This window comes from Aptenodytes forsteri, unplaced genomic scaffold (genome assembly GCF_000699145.1).
Source record: "Aptenodytes forsteri isolate BGI_AS27 unplaced genomic scaffold, ASM69914v1 Scaffold66, whole genome shotgun sequence".
In the NCBI taxonomy this organism is placed as follows: Eukaryota; Metazoa; Chordata; class Aves; order Sphenisciformes; family Spheniscidae; genus Aptenodytes; species Aptenodytes forsteri.
Window position 1 is genome coordinate 5,236,450 of NW_008795131.1, and position 18,089 is coordinate 5,254,538.

Genomic DNA, 18,089 nt, shown 5'->3' on the forward strand with positions numbered 1-18,089 from the left:
TAACATCCCACCCCCCCCCCCCCCCCCCCCCCCCCCCCCCCCCCCTCCCCCCCCGCCAGAGGGATGGGGGGAAGTGAATTGGAAGGGTAAAAGTGAGAAAACTCATGGGTTGAGATAAAGACAGTTTAACAGGTAAAGCAAAAGCCACACGTGCAAGCAAAGCAAAACAAGGAATTCATTCACTGCTTCCCATCGGCAGGCGGGTGTTCAGCCATCTCCAGGACAGCAGGGCTCCATCACGCCTAACGGTGACTTGGGAAGACAAACGCCATCACCCCGAACGTCCCCCCCTTCCTCCTTCCTCCCCCAGCTTTATATGCTGAGCATGACGCCATACGGTGTGGAATATCCCTTTGGTCAGTTGGGGTCAGCTGTCCCGGCTGTGTCCCCTCCCAACTTCTTGTGCCCCCCCAGCCTGCTCGCTGGTGGGGTGCAGTGAGGAGCAGAAAAGGCCTTGACTCTGTGTCAGCACTGCACAGCAGTAACGAAAACATCCCTGTGTTATCAGCACTGTTTTCAGCGCAAATCCAAACCATAGCCCCATACTAGCTACTACAAAGAAAATTAACTCTATCCCAGCCAAAACCAGCACACACTGTCACAGTTAAAATCAAAAGTCATGCATCAGATCTCAAAGGCATGAGCCTGGATTAAGAAAGATGTGATTGTTAAAGGTCATTCAACAACATTCAGATATGATTTATAGTCAGAAGTGGGGTTTAAGAATCTAGAGGATTTCAAGCTTTTTGTTTCTCCAAACAGTGAGATACACTTTTGAATTTCCCCTTCAAATAAAAGTTGAAACCCTTTTATATAGCTTGATTCCAGGAGTTGAAATTTAGGAAGGAGGCCAAATATTGTGAAATTAGTGATCTCATTGTGAGAGTAGGCAGCAGTGAGGTTTGTTTAGGCAAAACTTTCAGGGAAATTCCTGGGTATCTGGGCTAAATATCCTGGTTTTGTTTATTAACCACAATTACTGCAGACTTACCCTGGAAACATTTGAATGGGGGAGGAGAGAGGCGACACAGCTCAATTCTGTGTCAGGAAATACCAGATCATTTCATGCTTTCCAGTCTCTTGTATCTTTTGTGTCTGCCTGATCTAAACCTTATCACTTTGGGGGCTTTGGTGTATTAAGACATACAAGGAGTTCTGCACAAATATCTTTCCAAGCAAGATACGGGTAAGGCTGGTTCTCTAATGAAGAAAAAATTGCTTGAGGAGGAGGTCGCTATCTCTTTGTCAAAACATTTATTTTTGTTTAACAAAAGAAGTCATTTCCTTACTGTTTTTACTTTTCACTTCCCTACTGAAAAGCCAGACATCTTTATCTGACATTTTTTAAGGTTTTAGACCTGTTTTCTTTCTGACTGCTATTTTTAGTGAAAAAGTTAAGCTTTCATTAGTAGCTTTTCAAAAATACTGAGTGAAAACTTTCCACAAGAGGAGAAGAATATTTCAATCACCTCTATTCCTAACTTAAATACCAGAGAACAATCATAACATCCTAATGATAGAGCACACTCGAGCATACGCCTGGTCTCTCATGATGTAGGGAGGAGAGAGAGCAGCTGTTGAGCACTGCTGAGATCTGCTGCACGGTCGTTACTGACCCAGTGATCCTTAAGAGAGATGCACTACCAAAATGAGTAAACCATGAGTCAGACCAGGCAGTGAGACAGTGGCACTATTTAAAGTACATCAGAATAACAAGTGACAGTCTTATTTATATATGTGTATTAAAAAAAAAATTTATCATCTTGTTTTTCTTCAGAGAATACCAGAGGAGCTAACCTTAGATGCCTTACTAGAAATGAATGAGTCAAAGGTGAAAGAAACAATGAAGAGATGTGGTGCCAGAGATGAGGAGTGCTCCAGACTCAATGGGGCACTGAGCTGCTTACGGAAGGTGACTGAATCAGGTACAGACTGCTTTGTTGTTCTATGGAATTAGTTTCTCGGCAATCTGGCCCCCATCCTGCTTCCTTTCATATAAGACAATCTGCAAAAACCTCTAGAGAATGTCTTTGGGTATATTCTGTAACCAGTATCAGGTTATGGCGCTCGGATGTACGTGAAGTTGCAGTGATCAAACGCATCTAGAGCTGTGGATTGGATTTGGTTTTGACAGCATGTCAAATAAATAAATAAATGGAAATAAATGTATGTAGAAATACCCTCCCCTACTCAATAGACTATATCCTTATTCCCTCTCTGTTCAGTTGTGTCTAATGCTCCAATCCTCCATCATTCAGTACACATACCCTTGACCTAACGAATACAACCAGGTTTCTTGTAGGTAATCCCCTCCTCAGATATTGCAAGCTCAGAGAGAAGGTGTAATTCTGTTTGGCATTACTTTGCTCAGAAGCCTGATTATTGCTCAGCTCAGTGCTTTGGAAGAGAGGAACATCGCTCTGACAACCCTTTATCACTGCATAGCTTGTAGTGTGCCAATTGATTCACTTCTCTTTAAAACCACTTGCCTCCTGCTATCTTTCTTTGACTGCTAGAATTGATAGAATCATTAGCCAAATTCCAATAGCAGATTCAAGAGCTAGAAAGAACCCTGATTTACCTTGAAATTATGGAAAGAAAGGTACTGTGTAATTAGAAATGCATGTGTTCAGCATGTAAATGCAAGTTATTTAAGATCAAACTCATGATTCCCAGAGCGCTGTTTCACTGTCTTCCCGTGTCACCTTCCCCAGGCTACTTTCAAAGGCATTGTAAAATCTGTTTGTACGAGAGTGTTTCTCACAGCATACTGATACTAACATGCATCAGATCTTTCTTTGTAGCAATTATCAGCCACTGAAAGGTGATGTTTCCTGTTGGTATTATGACAGTTCATACCATTCGCAAATCATAAAGATTAGTTAATGGAAAAGTCAGCAAACAGCTCAGTTTCATATTTCCTTTTTTCTAATCTTTCTTGTCCTGGGCTGCCAAATATTTCCCATCTATACTGTGGCAAAACCAGTCATTGTTCAGAAGTCATGGCATTCACTCATTATAAAGAAATTACATTTTTTAAAATACAGGTATATCATCTCTTTTCAACCACTGAGTGGTCAATAGGACATCAGGGCCTGAAGCTTTGACTTTTCGCCTTGATTTAAGTCATTAAGGACATACTTAAAATTTAGGGAGTTATCCTGATGAATTAAGCCTCTGAAATTATCCCAATAATCTGTGCGTTCCTGCCTTGCTGCCTGCAGGCCTTTGCACTTTTTTTCCCCCATTTATACCCAGAATTGATCTACAAGCTGTACTGGATCATTCTGAACTACAGTGCTAGGCATTGCAGAAGGCAATGCTGGGCTCCACCAGCGATCTAGCAGGTTGTCGTGGTTCCTTTTTGTCCAGCTGTCTGTCCCTGGTGCAGCTCTAGCTAATACAGTCTGAAGAAACACAGCAACTCTGTGCTGAGAGCTGCTGCTGCCTGTAATTGAACAGCAGTGCCCCAGTACTCCAGGTGTCAGGTGAGTTCTAGGCACTGGTTATATGCCAGAGAGAGAGAAGAGCAGCCAAATGAGTATCAGAAGCTCCTAAACACCCCTTATTTCCAATCTAATGGCCTTTCTCAATTTAAGTGGTGTTTAGCAGTTCTGTTGGCTAATAGAAAATAGTTTCCTCTTTTTACCAAAGACCAGTCTAAAAGCAGGCAGGGTGCCAGGTTGGGTGTACAGATTTGTCTAAACAGATTGGCACCAAATCCACATAGGCTTGCAGTGGGATATGGGTGCCTGTTTTATATAGGTATGCATATCCCACATTCTTCAATAGGGCCCCAATCTGTTAAAACTCAGCCCATCTTAGAACATAGGACCTGATTTTAGCTTTTGAGATACATAGCTACAGATAGGAAAGAAGGGTAGTTACTGCCATTAAAGGTTACTTTAGCTGATATCTTAGATGGGTGTCAGGGGAGGAGAAACTACACTTGCACCTTGGCTAGGTGCAAAGCAGGGAAGAAAACCCCACCTTATAGCCTAAAGCAGCATGATGTGGTAAGTATATATACATTGGCTTTTCTTTTTAATCAATCACTAACATTGCTATGGTTGGTGAACAGGTGGGGAGTTAAAAGATGATGTGCTGATGAACCTTTCTGAGGCACGCCGAGAGAACAGCTCTACAAACATGACCGAATCCCTCTGCTTCTCTGCGCCCACATGGACTCCCTCTGCACAGCACTTTCCCAAGGGCAACAGCCAGCAGGCACGTTCTGTGTCAGTATCTACAATCCCATCTTCAGATTCTCTTGCCTCGAGTCATGGACCTTCTATCTATGCAGAAAACCTCCTGGACCCTTTTGCATTCCCTGCACACAGTGGAAGGTTAACACCAAGGACTCCTCACAGCATCACCATCACTCCACCAACCACTCCTCAAGCCAAGAGACGGCATAAGTTGAAGCCACCACGGACTCCTCCTCCCCCTTGCCGGAAGGTTTTTCAGCTGCTACCTAACTTTCCAACCCTCACAAGGAGCAAGTCCCACGAATCACAGTTGGGAAACAGGATAGATGAAGTTCCTCCAGTAAAGTAAGCGTGACACTTCCTCCTTCCCCACAGGCACTGGTGGGCTATGTTCATACCAAAGAGCATTCAGTGCTCCAGTTCTGACTCTCTGAAAGAGCTGGCGTCCAGTTGCCTTGTCATGGTTTCACTGTAGTCTGAGAATCTGTATCAGTGGGATATTCTAAGATAACCACAAAACCTGCTTGTTAATAGTGTACTTTACTTGAAATTTATTTGAATTTATTTGAAGTTGCACCTGCTGGGTGCAATTGGGATGGCTGCTACTATTAAAGGCCTCCAACCAGTTTTTCTCAAGCATCTAGTAGCTAATTCCACATACTAGAATTATCTTCTGTCCTTAAATGTTCCTGACAGTTCAGGTGGCTGGTATCCTTTTATGTTTTATATACTAAAACCTGCAAATTGCTAAACATCTAAATGCAGCAAGTAAGCATCTGTGGCCAACGCACAGCTTTGTTTTGAAATCCAGTGGTAAGAACCTGGTTCTGCTGTGATCCAGGTCGTGTTGATTAAGTCTGGTAGGAATTGCAAAATGTAGCACTTCTGTGATTCAGGCACTTCCATGGAGCCTGCCAGCTGACTGAGTTGTGCAGCCCCATTAGCACTTCTCGTCTGCAAGCCAAAATTCAGGTGCACTCTTGTACACTTCACTCATAGGCTGGAGCTGGAGCTCTACCCAGCAAAGACTACCATTTGTAGGCAGGAAAATATTGGCTATACAGCAACTTCAGGAGCCTGTGCAAAACCAGAGATGTTTGTAAGCCTGACATCAAATGCTGCAGGAAAGAGTTTCTGCTCTAGCAACGTGTGTATCCTGTCACATGAATATGAATGTCTAAAAAAAAAAAATTATTTTTTTTTCTCTCTCTAGGTTCGGTAAGAGACTTTTACAGGGCTGTCTTCGTTTCGTTGCTGAGCGAGAAGAACCTGTCCTTGTCAACTATCTGTTGATCATCCCTGTGCAACCTCTGGAGGTCCTCAATAGGGCCTTCTATCCCAGAGTTTCTGTTAACAGGAGATTGGCCTACTTGGCCTACTGGAGAACTGCAGGATGTTTGCATGGTCTTTTTTGTACCTGGTATTTCTTCAGATGTCAAAAGCAAGGAAAAGGAATACTGATGTTTAAAGGGTTAAAGCAAGGGGTTTGGGTGTAATTGCTTGTCTCTGATTTCAGACGGCTGTTATTGATGCCTCTTGGGTACTAGAAATAACTTCATATCTAACCATTTAGTATCTTTGGATATTCATTGCCAAGTATCTCTGTAATGAAATTAGACAGTTGCATGCAACCTTCTGAGAAACACTTCAGCATATGCTTAAATGTGGAATGCTTCCTCTGGTGTTGATGAGTCTATTCACATGTTTAATGGCTTACAGGACTAGGACTTGTGTTTTTATCCAGTAACGTATCAATGCCATTTAATGTTTTAGCTATCCTGATGTGACTATGTGTGTCTGTCTCAGACACAACCTGTAGTAGAGAGCTAATGTAGAGAGATATGGGCATCTTGGAAAGTGTCTCACCTTTTTGTAAAGTATAAAAGTCCAAATAAGGACATTATAGCACCACACATATATCTAATGCCCTTTAAAACAAAATCCCAGGAATTACGTTCAGAAATGAAAAAGCATAGAAAGAAAATTGTAGAATGAAAATGCAAGCAGAAATCTGAGCATTTCTCTGTGGAGAGTGATAGAATTTATGCAATAAATAAAAAAGGCATCAGAATAAATTCAAACAGAAATGAAGACTTTTGGTGCTTCTATGCATATAGTCATATTGTCTGTTTTGAAATCTATACAGTAGGCTCTTTTAAGTCCCATTCAATTCCAAACTTTTTTATATTCATTAGGACTCTTCAGTAAGGATTTAGCCATCTTAACTGATGTTAACAGCCATCTTAACTGTTGTAGTATGATTAATTCAGATGACTCTGCATTTGGATGGCCCCACTAGATCAGCAATATCCTTGGAAAAGCAACTAGTCATTCCAGCCTATTCTAAGATGCTGAAGACCACAGATGCCTTTACAAGTTCACTGGAATAATGATAAAAAAGAATCTGGTGCCATCTAGGGTCAAATAAAGAGACTGGCTTTTTGTAAGCATTGACAGTGTCCAGCCTTGAAGCTGTGTTGATACTTGCAGATTTGAGTTTTCTCCAGATTTGCAATGTGGCTATAGATTTAATTCAGGAAATAATGCCAGAATCTTAGTATTTGAGAGTTTTTAGGAAGTTATGTGGTATAACCACTGGAATGCTGGACTGGCATTTTGAAGTCTAGGTCACCCTTTATGCACTTACCAGCTAGCTAAGTGATCTCACATAAATCTTTTTATTCTTGTGGGTCACACTGGCCCTGTCTATAAAATGGAGATAATAATTTTCAGTGTAAAAGAATATTCTGAAGTCTACTGACACTGCATGAAAACTGGGTGGTAGTATTCGTGGTAAACCAATTGGGAGTAAAGTCTGACTTTCCACTTTGTTTTAAGATTGGCCTAGACCTAATCAGATAGACTTCTGTAATCCCTAAACATAAAACATAATGATTTAACAAAAAGAAGGAAGAATTATGATTCCACCACCAAATCTTATCTTACATTGCCTCCATATGAAAACAAGTAAAAGAGTAGTATCTGGTAGTAGCTTTACAGCGGAAGGCAAACCAATCTCAGCTGTGCTACTAAGCGTCATGGCTACTAGTCCTTATCTATGACAGTGATCACTTTGTTTCTGTCTAGACTGGTAAGCACGCTGCTTAGTAATGCTTTCCTAAAACATCCTTTTGTTCTCCATCAGAACTCTCCCAAGGATCCCCTCAAACGGTACGAAGAGACTTTGGCTTAGCTGTAACACACAGGTAAGCAACACATGCTGTGGGAGCCACAAAGGAAACAAACTGAGGGGTTAGACCAGGACAGCATCCTATTCAGTGCGTTTGTAGCAGTCACGACTAAGACAGGTTTGAAGTTGGGTCGGGTGCCTCATTTGCTAAGTTCAGCCTGAACTATGTATTTCAGCTTCATTTCAATATATGCACTTGAAATCCTTTTTACAAAGCCAACGGACTCGTGATTCCGTAATGACTAGCATACCAGCAGTAGCAATGCTGTGTATGGAGTGATAGGACCAAGCATGCCAAATGTGTAACAATGCCTTTTCTAAAAGACTTCCACTGCTACGAATGAAAGGGAAGCTGCTCCTTCCTCCCTACGTTGAAAGAGCATAAATTTCCCTTTTCCTCTCTTATATCTTCCTGCATCCCCCCTTCCCAAATCCAAACCAAAACTGGGCCAGCTAGTTCTAATGCCAAACAAACCTATCGGTTTAATTTTCTGGTAAAAGGGATAACACTCCCACCACCACCCACCCACCATAAATTGGGTCCCAGTTCTATGAAGATGTTCAGGTGAATATAGCCAGCACCACGTGACATGTCCTGCTGACCTGAGGAGGGACACCAGCGACTGATAGGCAGCACGTGCTCATGGGCTGGATCTGCACTTGGAGTGTGTGCTGGCTGCTGCCTCTCAGCGTACTTGCTTGTTTCATGAGGTGAAGCTCAATTCCAGTTTGAGGGTTTTTTATGAGAAGTGATATTCTATCACTTGGATATCTTTGACCGCATGAGGCTTCAGATCTGTAATTGCTGAGCTGCAGCTTTGAGGACCTTCTAGAGATGGGTGTACATGCACACCCTGTCTCCTTGTCAGAGACACCTCTGAGCACCTCTCAGCCCTGTTCCAAGAGTGGATAACTAGCAAGAGGCCAGCAGAGTTGGTGCCAGCCTTCTTTCAGTTGTTTTTGATCAGAAAAGTGAGAAGTCTTTTCCACAACACCACTTGCCCTTTTCAGAAGGGGCTAAAGGAGAATAATAGCCTGTCTGTAACTACCTATGAATGTTGATTTTCCTTCAGACACCAGTTAACCATTAATCATTTTTCCCCTCTTGTTTCCACTTAGGTTCTCTACAAAGTCTTGGTTATCTCAGATTTGCCAAGTCTGTCAGAAAAGCATGATGTTCGGGGTGAAGTGTAAGTACTGCAGGTGAGCACACAGTGATGATCTTTTTCAGAAGAACTTTGCATTTGATTCATTAAAGTTTGCCAGTGACGAGTATCTCTTGACGTGATGCACTCTTAACAGTGGCATCATTTTTTCAGTCAGCTTCTGAACTGGCAAAGGAATGCTTTGGCACAACTTACACTTAGGTTGGCAGCCTGACACGTAGATGAACCAAATTTATTTCCCTGCCACAGGCTTCCTACCTGATCGTGGGCAAATCTTGTAGCGGGAGCTGGATACCTAAATAACAGCGAGGATTTTAGTTTTTGCTTCTCTGTCTGGGCTGTTAATTCAGAGCGCTGAGATTTTGATGCTTCACTGTTGCAGGATGAGGGTCAGTGAAAGCAATGATATTAAAAATAAACCAGATGCTAAGATATGTATATGGCTTTCATTAGCCTAATGATGCACATAATAGAATTCTTCATATGAATGCATGGTGCTTTGGGGCCTGGAGCATTCCAGAACTCCCTCTGAGATTAGCATAAGAATTACAAATTAAGGGTAGGCTTCCTCTTTTGGGGAAAGAACAAGTTGCTATTTAACATGTAATGTTTCTCTTTCAGATTAAAATGTCACAACAAATGTACTAAAGAGGCACCTGCTTGTAGAATATCCTTCCTTCCCAGTAAGTAATTTTCTACAAGTTCTTAGCATTTCAATGTAATTGATGGTATCACAAGAATAAAAAGTCTGATTAAAGCTTTTTTCTCCCTTCTCCAACCTGTTTTTCAGTAACAAAAATAAGAAGAACAGAGTCTGTCCCTTCTGATATCAATAATCCAGTAGACAGACCAACAGAACCACAATTTGGAACTCTTCCCAAAGCACTAACTAAAAAGGTACATGGTGACTGAAGTGAGTCTTGTGTCTGTAAGTCACTGAGGAGCTACAGTAAGGAGAGGTGGCAGCAGTACCTTGCTGGTTGCAGCAAGAATGGCACCTTGAGCTTTCGCTTTGTAAGGAGACTTTGATATGTGACATTTTCTCCTTGTAAAACATAGGTTGTGCACAGCTCCAGCTGCCTACTCAGAAAAACTATACTATGATTGGAGGCTAGGGCCAGCTTTCCTTTCTCTGTTCAGTAAACATTGAGGGGAATTCTTTCTTTCTTTTTATTGTTTTCTCACGAGTGACTTTCCTTGCTTTGCAGGAGCATCCGCCAGCAATAAATCATCTGGACTCTAGCAGTAATCCTTCTTCTACAACCTCATCCACACCGTCTTCTCCAGCACCTTTCCAGTCTTCCAACCCTCCCAGTGCAACACCTCCCCCAAACCCATCTCCTATGGGCCAGAGGGATGGACGATTTAACTTCCCAGGTAAACATGTTTTTCAGGAGAACTCTGCCAAGATCAGAAAGGCCTCTATGCAAGCAGAGGCTGACCGAGACTTCATAGGTAGTTGCAGGTTTCTGAATACATGGTCGTGTCTTAAGCAAGGTGTGAAGGTGTATCTTGTTACCTGATAAAAGAAAATGGTCTGTTCTTAAAAGTTTTTAAGTGGTATCAACGAGATACCTTTGCAGGAGACAGATTATTAAGGAGTGCTGGCACCTTTCTTAAATGATTTGATCTTTCTATTTTCTCCTTTTTTGAAAAGGACTAAAAAAAAATATTATATTCCTTCTCCTCCCTTTTCTCATTGTATTGTAAAATGCATGCTGCCTGCTGTGTTTGGTCACCAGTGGCTTTAAATCATGAGTAAGCTGACTACTAGAGCAAAACGTGAAAATAAGAACTGGGATGAATTACTTTACCAGTCCCTTCCAAAAGATAACCAACAATTAACACTCATTTTTAAACCATTGACATACATGTATGGTGGAGAAGAATTTACCCTACGTACTTTACATATTAAGGACCCAAATGTGCAGTCTTTACCAAAGTCGACAGGGGGAAGGATCTCTAACAAGAGCAAAGATTTACATAGTGAGAATAAATTTAATTCCTTTGATCTGGAAATGGAGTCACATGCTGCTCACTAGCTGCTACACCTAGCCTTCAACATTGCTGTATTTTGCATCAAGCTTTTGATCTCTGAGTAAAAGTTGCTATTTTAGTCTACTCAAAAGGAGCAGAAGCAGAGCCAGTTTAGTACAAGGATTCTACTGCAACTACTTTGTATTAGGACATACTGCTCAAATTCACTGAAATAAAAAAAATGCTTGCAGATGGCTCATGAGCTTCAGCTTCTCTGGGTGCGTCTCTGAAAAGCTGAAGACATGACAGAGCACTGAAGCACCAGCTTTTACCTGGGTCTGCCTTTTAGCATTCCTGGGTTCTCTAAATTTGCTTCTGCCACTTGAAGTCTGAATGTGTTATTTTCCCACCAGACTGTTTGCTTATTGGTAACATAGCTTTCATTTGATAAGTATCATCTGTCGTAGTCTTCCAAAAATGCATGTGCTGAAATTCACCCCCTCAAGCAGGCTGATAATCTACTAATCTGTTTCCCAACAGTGAGTTGGGACTAATTCATTGAATGCATATGGGGCACATACTGATGATCCTCTAACTTGTTTGTGTTTTTTTTCTCCTGGTAATTTTTTTTGCTGTCCTTTTTAAAAAAAAAAAAAAAAAAAAAAAAAAAAAAAAAAAAAAAAAAAAAAAAAAAAAAAAAAAAAAAAAAAAAAAAAAAAAAAAAAAAAAAAAAAAAAAAAAAAAAAAAAAATTAAAAAAAAAAGCTGCCTACTACATTCAGCATAGACAACAATTTATCTTCCCAGGTGAGTTGATTGTTTTAATTCTACTAACCAGCTTCTGCTGCCAAAAAGTAACTTGTTTGTAAACCTCTGCATGCTGCCCAAGAACAATAATTCTGCTTTTTAAAAAAAAAAAAAGTATCTAAAACAATTCAAACTTTCTCTTACCTCACTATATAAATTCAGGCCTCTCCTATAGGAGGTAGTGATGTGATTTACGTACTAAGGTGAAACTTTGAATATTCAGTTGTAAAACAGTAGCTTTCTGTTGTGGGATTCTATACACAGCCATGTTCTTTCTTTAAAAAGGCTCGCTTTTAGGGTTATATGCTTAGCTAGAATAAATGGACACTGTCAGTTTGGGAATGCTGAGCTCACCTTTATGAACTGAGGCTTTTGCCTATGGGATTTAAGAATGATGCAACACTATTCATATGTGGATTTGCATATACAAACTTTTCTCAGTCAGCTGTTTGTGAACCCTTAGAAACAGCTTGTTTGTTTCCAAAGTGAGAATATATGATGTAGGATGCCAGGTACAGAGTATTTATTCTGAGTTTTGGAAGGATTTGCAATCCAAGCTGAATTTCCTTTGCACTGGTGACACTGGACAGACTAGGTGCAGTTGGAATACATGACCTGCAGCATAGATGAATTCAAATGTCCTAGTTCTGTGAGGATTTAAGTGTTTGTGATTGTCCAAGGCAACCTGAAGGCATGTGAGCAGTTCACAGACAAGGACTGACCTCGAAAGACATTACAGATAAGTAGGTGAATGGGAAGAAGACTGGGCTTCATCAATATACAGGCATATAAGTACTAGGAAAGATGAGCATAGTTTTAAAAGAATAGAAGTATAAAATCATATTGTCTGTGGTTGAGTTTACTTTATAATTCCTGAATAAGAAGCAAATTATCATTATTGCCATGTTAAAACTTCCAATCTATAAGAGATTAAAGTGTAAAATGTCATAAATGTTTCTACTTTCCCAGAAATTCCCAGTCCTGCACAAATAGCACAGCCTCCAGAAACAGCTGCAGACACTAAGTAAGTATAGTTTTAAATTCTTTTATTTGCATAGTGTTTACCTGATAATCTTCAGATCAGTCTGAAAGCGCTATGTTATGACCAGAACTGAACTTATCATCTGAGAACTCACAGGGTAATTTTAGTCAGCAAGGGTGACACTGGTATTCCCAGTTTTATAAAGCTGAGTATGATATTTACTTTAAATCGGACAGTAAGAAGTCCACACCTTTAATATCTAGTTATGGTTATGTGTGCATTCCCAAGATCAGAAAGGTCCGATGAAATAGAAGTTACGGAGTTTTACAATTAAAAGAGCACTACACACTTAGCTGCAAGCAAACATCTTTTTAAGGATCTGAGTTGTAGGGCATGCAAAAGATTTTAGCCTGCGTTGCCAGCACTCACAATTGCTTCTCCACTGTAGGTGTTTCAGTAGTAGGAAGAGGAGTATCCATTACTGGAACACATTGTAATAATGCAGCCATGCCACTGCCAAATCAATCCCTGCCACTCAGTCATTGAAAATCACTTCAGAGTCTTTGTCCCTCATTTGCTAAAGTAAGCTTAGAAAGTCCTTATCTGTTAAGTGGAGCAGTAATGGTATTTTTCTTTGACCTACTATAATGCTATCAAGATCTGTTCTCTATTTGCTTCTTTCCACTCCACTAATGGCATACGTAGCAGCCCACTTTTCTAACTCAGGTGGATATGCAAACGTTATTTTCACTGTAAACCTGTCTTCTCTTGTTAGTGCTCATGAACAGCCAGACACAGATGGAGTTGAATGTGAAGCAGAGGTAGGTTTTCTGGTTTTCCCTTTTGTACAATCAGAAATGCCATGTTGAAAGTGCAATAAAAAAAGTTGTGGCCCTGGAATTATGAGTGTAGACTAGCTGTGCCTTACCTCAGTTCCACTGAACTGTTTGTACTGCAAAGATCTCAACTAAAAATTCATGGTTTCTGTAGCTAGGCTGAAACATTTAAGTACTTGTAAGAATACTTAACTTTTTCTTATTGGGCTAAGATGATATTTTTCAAACTTTTGGCTCGCTCAGTTTGGCACAGCTGTTTTTACATTACACGAGCTGCAGGCCTGCTGCTGGAGCTACGAGGTCTAAATACTCTGCAGACCTCAAATCTGCAAGTAATGCATGTGTAGGTGCTACCCGTGGTCACATAAGCCCATGCTTACAGGCTTTGCTTTGCAGGATCTACCATGAGCTAATGTTTTGCATAGGAAAGCCTTTCCATACCTATTCACAAGACTGATTTTGGTAGTGCCTAAGCACGTGTTCAGCTTGTAGTATGAACACTGAAATGGCTTTCTGTAGGGATGAGTAAACTTATAGAGATAGATGATGATTTCAGCAGAAATTACTGGAATTTGGATCAAGCTTGCTGATTTTTGGAGCATTTCTCCCTAACAGGAGGATTTTAGTAATCGCAAAAAAACCAAAAACCCACCCACATTTATTTGAAGAACAAAGAGGTTCTTGACCCTTCCTTTTAGAGTGGTCTTGTAGTATTTTTCCCCACACTGAAGGCTAAATCCTGAGAGATGCTGATTCCCTAGATGTTAGTGCTGGTTCTACAAATTTAACTCTATATGGAATAAAGCCTTTCTTGTCTTCACCCGCGTGCACTGACATACAGAAGATGTATGTCTTTTTGTAGCCTTCCGAGATGACTTTGTCCTGTGAGGTATATTTCTAGAGCTGTAGTCAAATGCGTACATCCAACCCCCTAAAGTTCTCTCAAAGCAGCCCTTGCTGCTGGCTGGTAAGCTGCTTCTGCCCCTCAGATGGGACTCTCAGCATATGTTTCCATTCTCTTTTTGTAAACAGGTGGAAGAACCAGAGACTAATAAATCAGAACCTGAAGATGATGAGGATGAGGTGGAGGATTTGCCAAACAGGCGGCCACGCTTGCAAGGGATGATTTATCGCAAACCTAGCCAGACCAGCGTCTACCTGCAAGAATGGGACATTCCTTTTGAACAGATTGAACTGGGGGATCCTATTGGCCAAGGACGATGGGGGAAGGTTTACAAGGGAAAATGGCATGGGGAAGTGGCCATCAGGCTGTTGGAGATAGACGGGAACAATCAGGATCATCTCAAGCTCTTTAAAAAGGAGGTGATGAACTACAGACAGACCCGGCATGAGAACGTGGTGCTTTTCATGGGAGCATGCATGAACCCTCCTCATTTAGCAATCATTACTAGGTAAGGATATAGCATCTTAGTATTATTTTTAATATATACATATTATATAGATAGGTAATGTTTATTTTTTATATATAAAAATAAACCTCTTACTGCAGTCAGGAGGTGGCAGACATGAATGCAGTCTGTGTTGCTCAGAGTTTTGGACACTAGGGTTGTCTCCTTTTAGGGAACGTATAATATTTTTTGGCAATTTTCTTTTTATTTTTGATTCTTAAATAATAAAATTCAAAAAGCAGGAGAGAAAAAAAATCTGGAACAGGCTGTCCCTCCGTCACCTACTTCCAGATGGTTCCAATTCAGCAAAGTGACAGTAAACCAATGTGTGAGGCTGATAATACAAGTTACCTGTTCCTTTCTGCTCCTCTTAGGGACACTTGTCGATTAGGCAAAAATGTTACTATTTTTCTCCTCTCTTCTGTTTTCAGTATTTAGTTGAGATGAGTATCATTTAGCCCCTAAATAACAGCTTTTTGGGATGCTTCCAGATGGTTCCAATTCAGCAAAGTGACAGTAAACCAATGTGTGAGGCTGATAATACAAGTTACCTGTTCCTTTCTGCTCCTCTTAGGGACACTTGTCGATTAGGCAAAAATGTTACTATTTTTCTCCTCTCTTCTGTTTTCAGTATTTAGTTGAGATGAGTATCATTTAGCCCCTAAATAACAGCTTTTTGGGATGTTCATATGCAGGCTGAATTTAAGTAAGGCCAAGGGCATGCCATTCTCATAGGCTGGCAAGGAGGTACTCAGTCATTTCTAATTGCCAGTTCCAAAAGAAGTTTCCTGCTTAAGTGACCAGCAGCAGAAGCTGGTGCTCAGATTTTGAAAACCGGGCTTCAGATGTCAGAGCAGTATAACAACAACTGGGCCTCTGAAGAAATACCTAAGCATTTTTTGCATATCCTTGAGCATGCTTTAACAATAGGTCTCCTGTACAATTGGGTCCTTAGAGTTCTTCAAAATGGCATTTCTCAGCAGGAAGAGGGCTGGGATTCTGTCAACATGATAAGAAAACCGATTGAACATCCAGTGTTACATTCTTATTTCTCTCCAATATTTTAAAGACCTTTTTCAGGATTGTTGTTCCTCTTTCCTGTAGCTTCTGCAAAGGAAGAACGCTTCACTCGTTTGTAAGGGACCCCAAGATATCCCTGGATATTAACAAAACCAGGCAGATAGCACAGGAGATCATTAAGGTAAGGGTACGTTATGCTAACGGAGACATCCACTTTCTGGGCAGTGCCTTAGCAAGAGCTTAGAGGCTGCACAGCTGGAAAGGTTCTCTAAGTCTCAACAGCCCGACACGGTGTTGCAGCAGGAGATACTCAAAGTTGGCTGAAAAAAAGTGCTGATTTAGTGGGCAATAAGCTAAGGGCCTGTAAGGAGAGAAACAGACCTTTTGCTTGTCAGTAAGGGGCTGGGGAGGGAGAATTTAGATAAAGGGAACAATGAAGAAAGGCATGCAGGACAGGTTTCCTTCCCGGTCTCTTCTCTTTATTAGTAACTGCAGCTAAGTTAATGCATTCTGAAGTAGATGGCATTTTCTCCCAGATTTGCACAGAGTTTTCTGTGCTTGCTTTCAATATTTCTGAACTGAAGAAGCATTTGTAAAGTTGCTGTTTTTTCTTCTGGCAGAAGTATCCTGTGAATTTAGTGAGCAGACTTGTGTCAGTTGTTCATTGTTCTTACACATACAGACTTCTTCAAAATGGTGAAGTCCACAGCCACTTAATGCTTCAACTAAGAGTACCCTTCCAGCAGCCCTACTATGCAGAGCGTGAAAAGCAATTCAGAGGTTGAGCACTAAACTAAGATCCGCTCCCTTGCACCCTTCCTGCATAAGTCAGACAGCTGCTGTGTCCCCATTTACAATTAATCATTTATGCTGGAGTAATGAGAGTAAATGTGTATTAGAAAGCAAAGCATGCCCAGAGTTGGAGGCTTGTAAATAATAAAAAAAAGTTTACATCTCTGCATATATTTCCCAGGGCATGGGCTATCTTCACGCAAAGGGGATTGTACATAAGGATCTGAAATCCAAGAATGTTTTCTATGACAATGGGAAAGTTGTGATCACTGACTTTGGATTATTTGGAATTTCGGGTGTGGTTCAGGAAGGAAGGTAAGTGCTTGGTCCAATTCTAGAGTGATAAATAATGATCAAATAGAGAAACATTTTGATGCATTACACAGCACAAGTGAGGAGTGTCAATTGCTTTAGTACATACACATATTTTTGGAATACGCACTTTGTTTTCTTTTTTTTTTTTTAGCAGAGTTCTTTCTACAGTTCCCATAGCACAGAGCTAGGAAGTTATGTATGGAGTAAGACTCAGAACACAGAACAAAGAAAACTTTAAGCCCAAGAATGAGCGGGAGAGTTAGGCTAACACATGCATATTTTTTAATATGGCAAGAAAATTAGAAAGGAAATGTCAGCAAAAACATTTGAGTAAATAAAGTCAAGGCATTAGGTGAAGCACTGCTGCTTGGTTGAAGCAGTACTGTTTCAGTACCACTTCTTTCTTTGGAACTCAGGAGGGAGAATGAATTGAAGCTGCCTCATGACTGGTTATGCTACCTGGCCCCTGAGATTGTTCGTGAGATGGCCCCTGGGAAAGATGAAGACAAGCTGCCTTTCTCCAAAGCTGCAGATATCTATGCCTTTGGGTAAGAGAGGAACACCTAAGAGTACCACGGGAGCTTGCTAAATGAGATTTGTTACAGGCCTGAGCCTTGGGAGTCAGTGGTCCTCTTCTCACAGGCTTGCATTTTTCTCATGTACTACAAAAGTCACGGGTGGGAGGTGTGTGGCGTGGGAGGGACTTGCTGCACAGCCTTATACACCTTCCAGAGCTTGTCTGAAGAAATTGGAACAGTGTCAGGGTTTTGTGTCTTTCTCTTAAGAGCAGGCAGAGGCTTGATTTGTCTGTTGATGTTGCAGAACTGTGTGGTATGAGCTCCAAGCAAGAGAATGGCCTTTCAAGAACCAGCCTGCAGAGGCACTCATCTGGCAGATTGGAAGTGGCGAAGGAGTGAAACAAGTCCTTGCAACCGTTAGTTTGGGGAAAGAAGTCAACGTAAGTACCTCAGTTGCAGGAATCCTTCCATATAGCTATTTATCAGGAAAAGAGGGAGCTGCTTAAAGAGGAGATTTATTTTACTCTTATTATAACTCTAAAGATAAAGGGCAGGAGAGAGAACAGATTAGAATGGGACACCAGGATAGATAATAAGCCTCTGCCCATAGCTGTCATATAGAAGTGGACATTCACCAGTACACAGGGAACTGATTATGTGCGCTTGCAGCCCAGAAGGCCAATTGTATCCTGGGCTGCATCCAGAGAAGGGTGGCCAGCAGGTCGAGGGAGGGGATTCTGACCCTCTACTCCGCTCTGCTGAGACCCCACCTGGAGCTCGGCATCCAGCTCTGGAGCCCTCAGCATAAGAAAGACACGGACCTGTTGGAGCGGGTCCAGAGGAGGGCCACAAAAATGGTCAGGGGAATGG

The 18,089-nt window shown here is 41.2% G+C and overlaps 1 protein-coding gene across 8 annotated transcripts in view; it reads left to right on the forward strand.

The window, feature by feature from the left end:
* The window catches only part of KSR1 (kinase suppressor of ras 1), a 38,158-nt gene that overhangs the window by 10,901 nt on the left and 9,168 nt on the right, over nucleotides 1-18,089 (forward strand). For 7 of the 8 annotated variants that reach the window (XM_009278263.1, XM_019471804.1, XM_009278260.1 and 4 more), the window contains exons 2-17: nucleotides 1,778-1,925; nucleotides 4,082-4,553; nucleotides 5,422-5,426; nucleotides 7,354-7,414; nucleotides 8,518-8,601; nucleotides 9,186-9,247; nucleotides 9,355-9,461; nucleotides 9,773-9,941; nucleotides 11,306-11,347; nucleotides 12,317-12,371; nucleotides 13,105-13,150; nucleotides 14,198-14,577; nucleotides 15,679-15,775; nucleotides 16,568-16,701; nucleotides 17,118-17,249; nucleotides 17,524-17,659. In XM_009278263.1, coding sequence (XP_009276538.1) covers nucleotides 1,817-1,925; nucleotides 4,082-4,553; nucleotides 5,422-5,426; nucleotides 7,354-7,414; nucleotides 8,518-8,601; nucleotides 9,186-9,247; nucleotides 9,355-9,461; nucleotides 9,773-9,941; nucleotides 11,306-11,347; nucleotides 12,317-12,371; nucleotides 13,105-13,150; nucleotides 14,198-14,577; nucleotides 15,679-15,775; nucleotides 16,568-16,701; nucleotides 17,118-17,249; nucleotides 17,524-17,659 — 2,091 coding nt within the window. In that variant the 5' untranslated portion in view covers nucleotides 1,778-1,816. The remainder of the gene's footprint in view (nucleotides 1-1,777; nucleotides 1,926-4,081; nucleotides 4,554-5,421; nucleotides 5,427-7,353; nucleotides 7,415-8,517; nucleotides 8,602-9,185; nucleotides 9,248-9,354; nucleotides 9,462-9,772; nucleotides 9,942-11,305; nucleotides 11,348-12,316; nucleotides 12,372-13,104; nucleotides 13,151-14,197; nucleotides 14,578-15,678; nucleotides 15,776-16,567; nucleotides 16,702-17,117; nucleotides 17,250-17,523; nucleotides 17,660-18,089) is intronic. The other variant, XM_019471802.1, reaches the window with a different exon arrangement.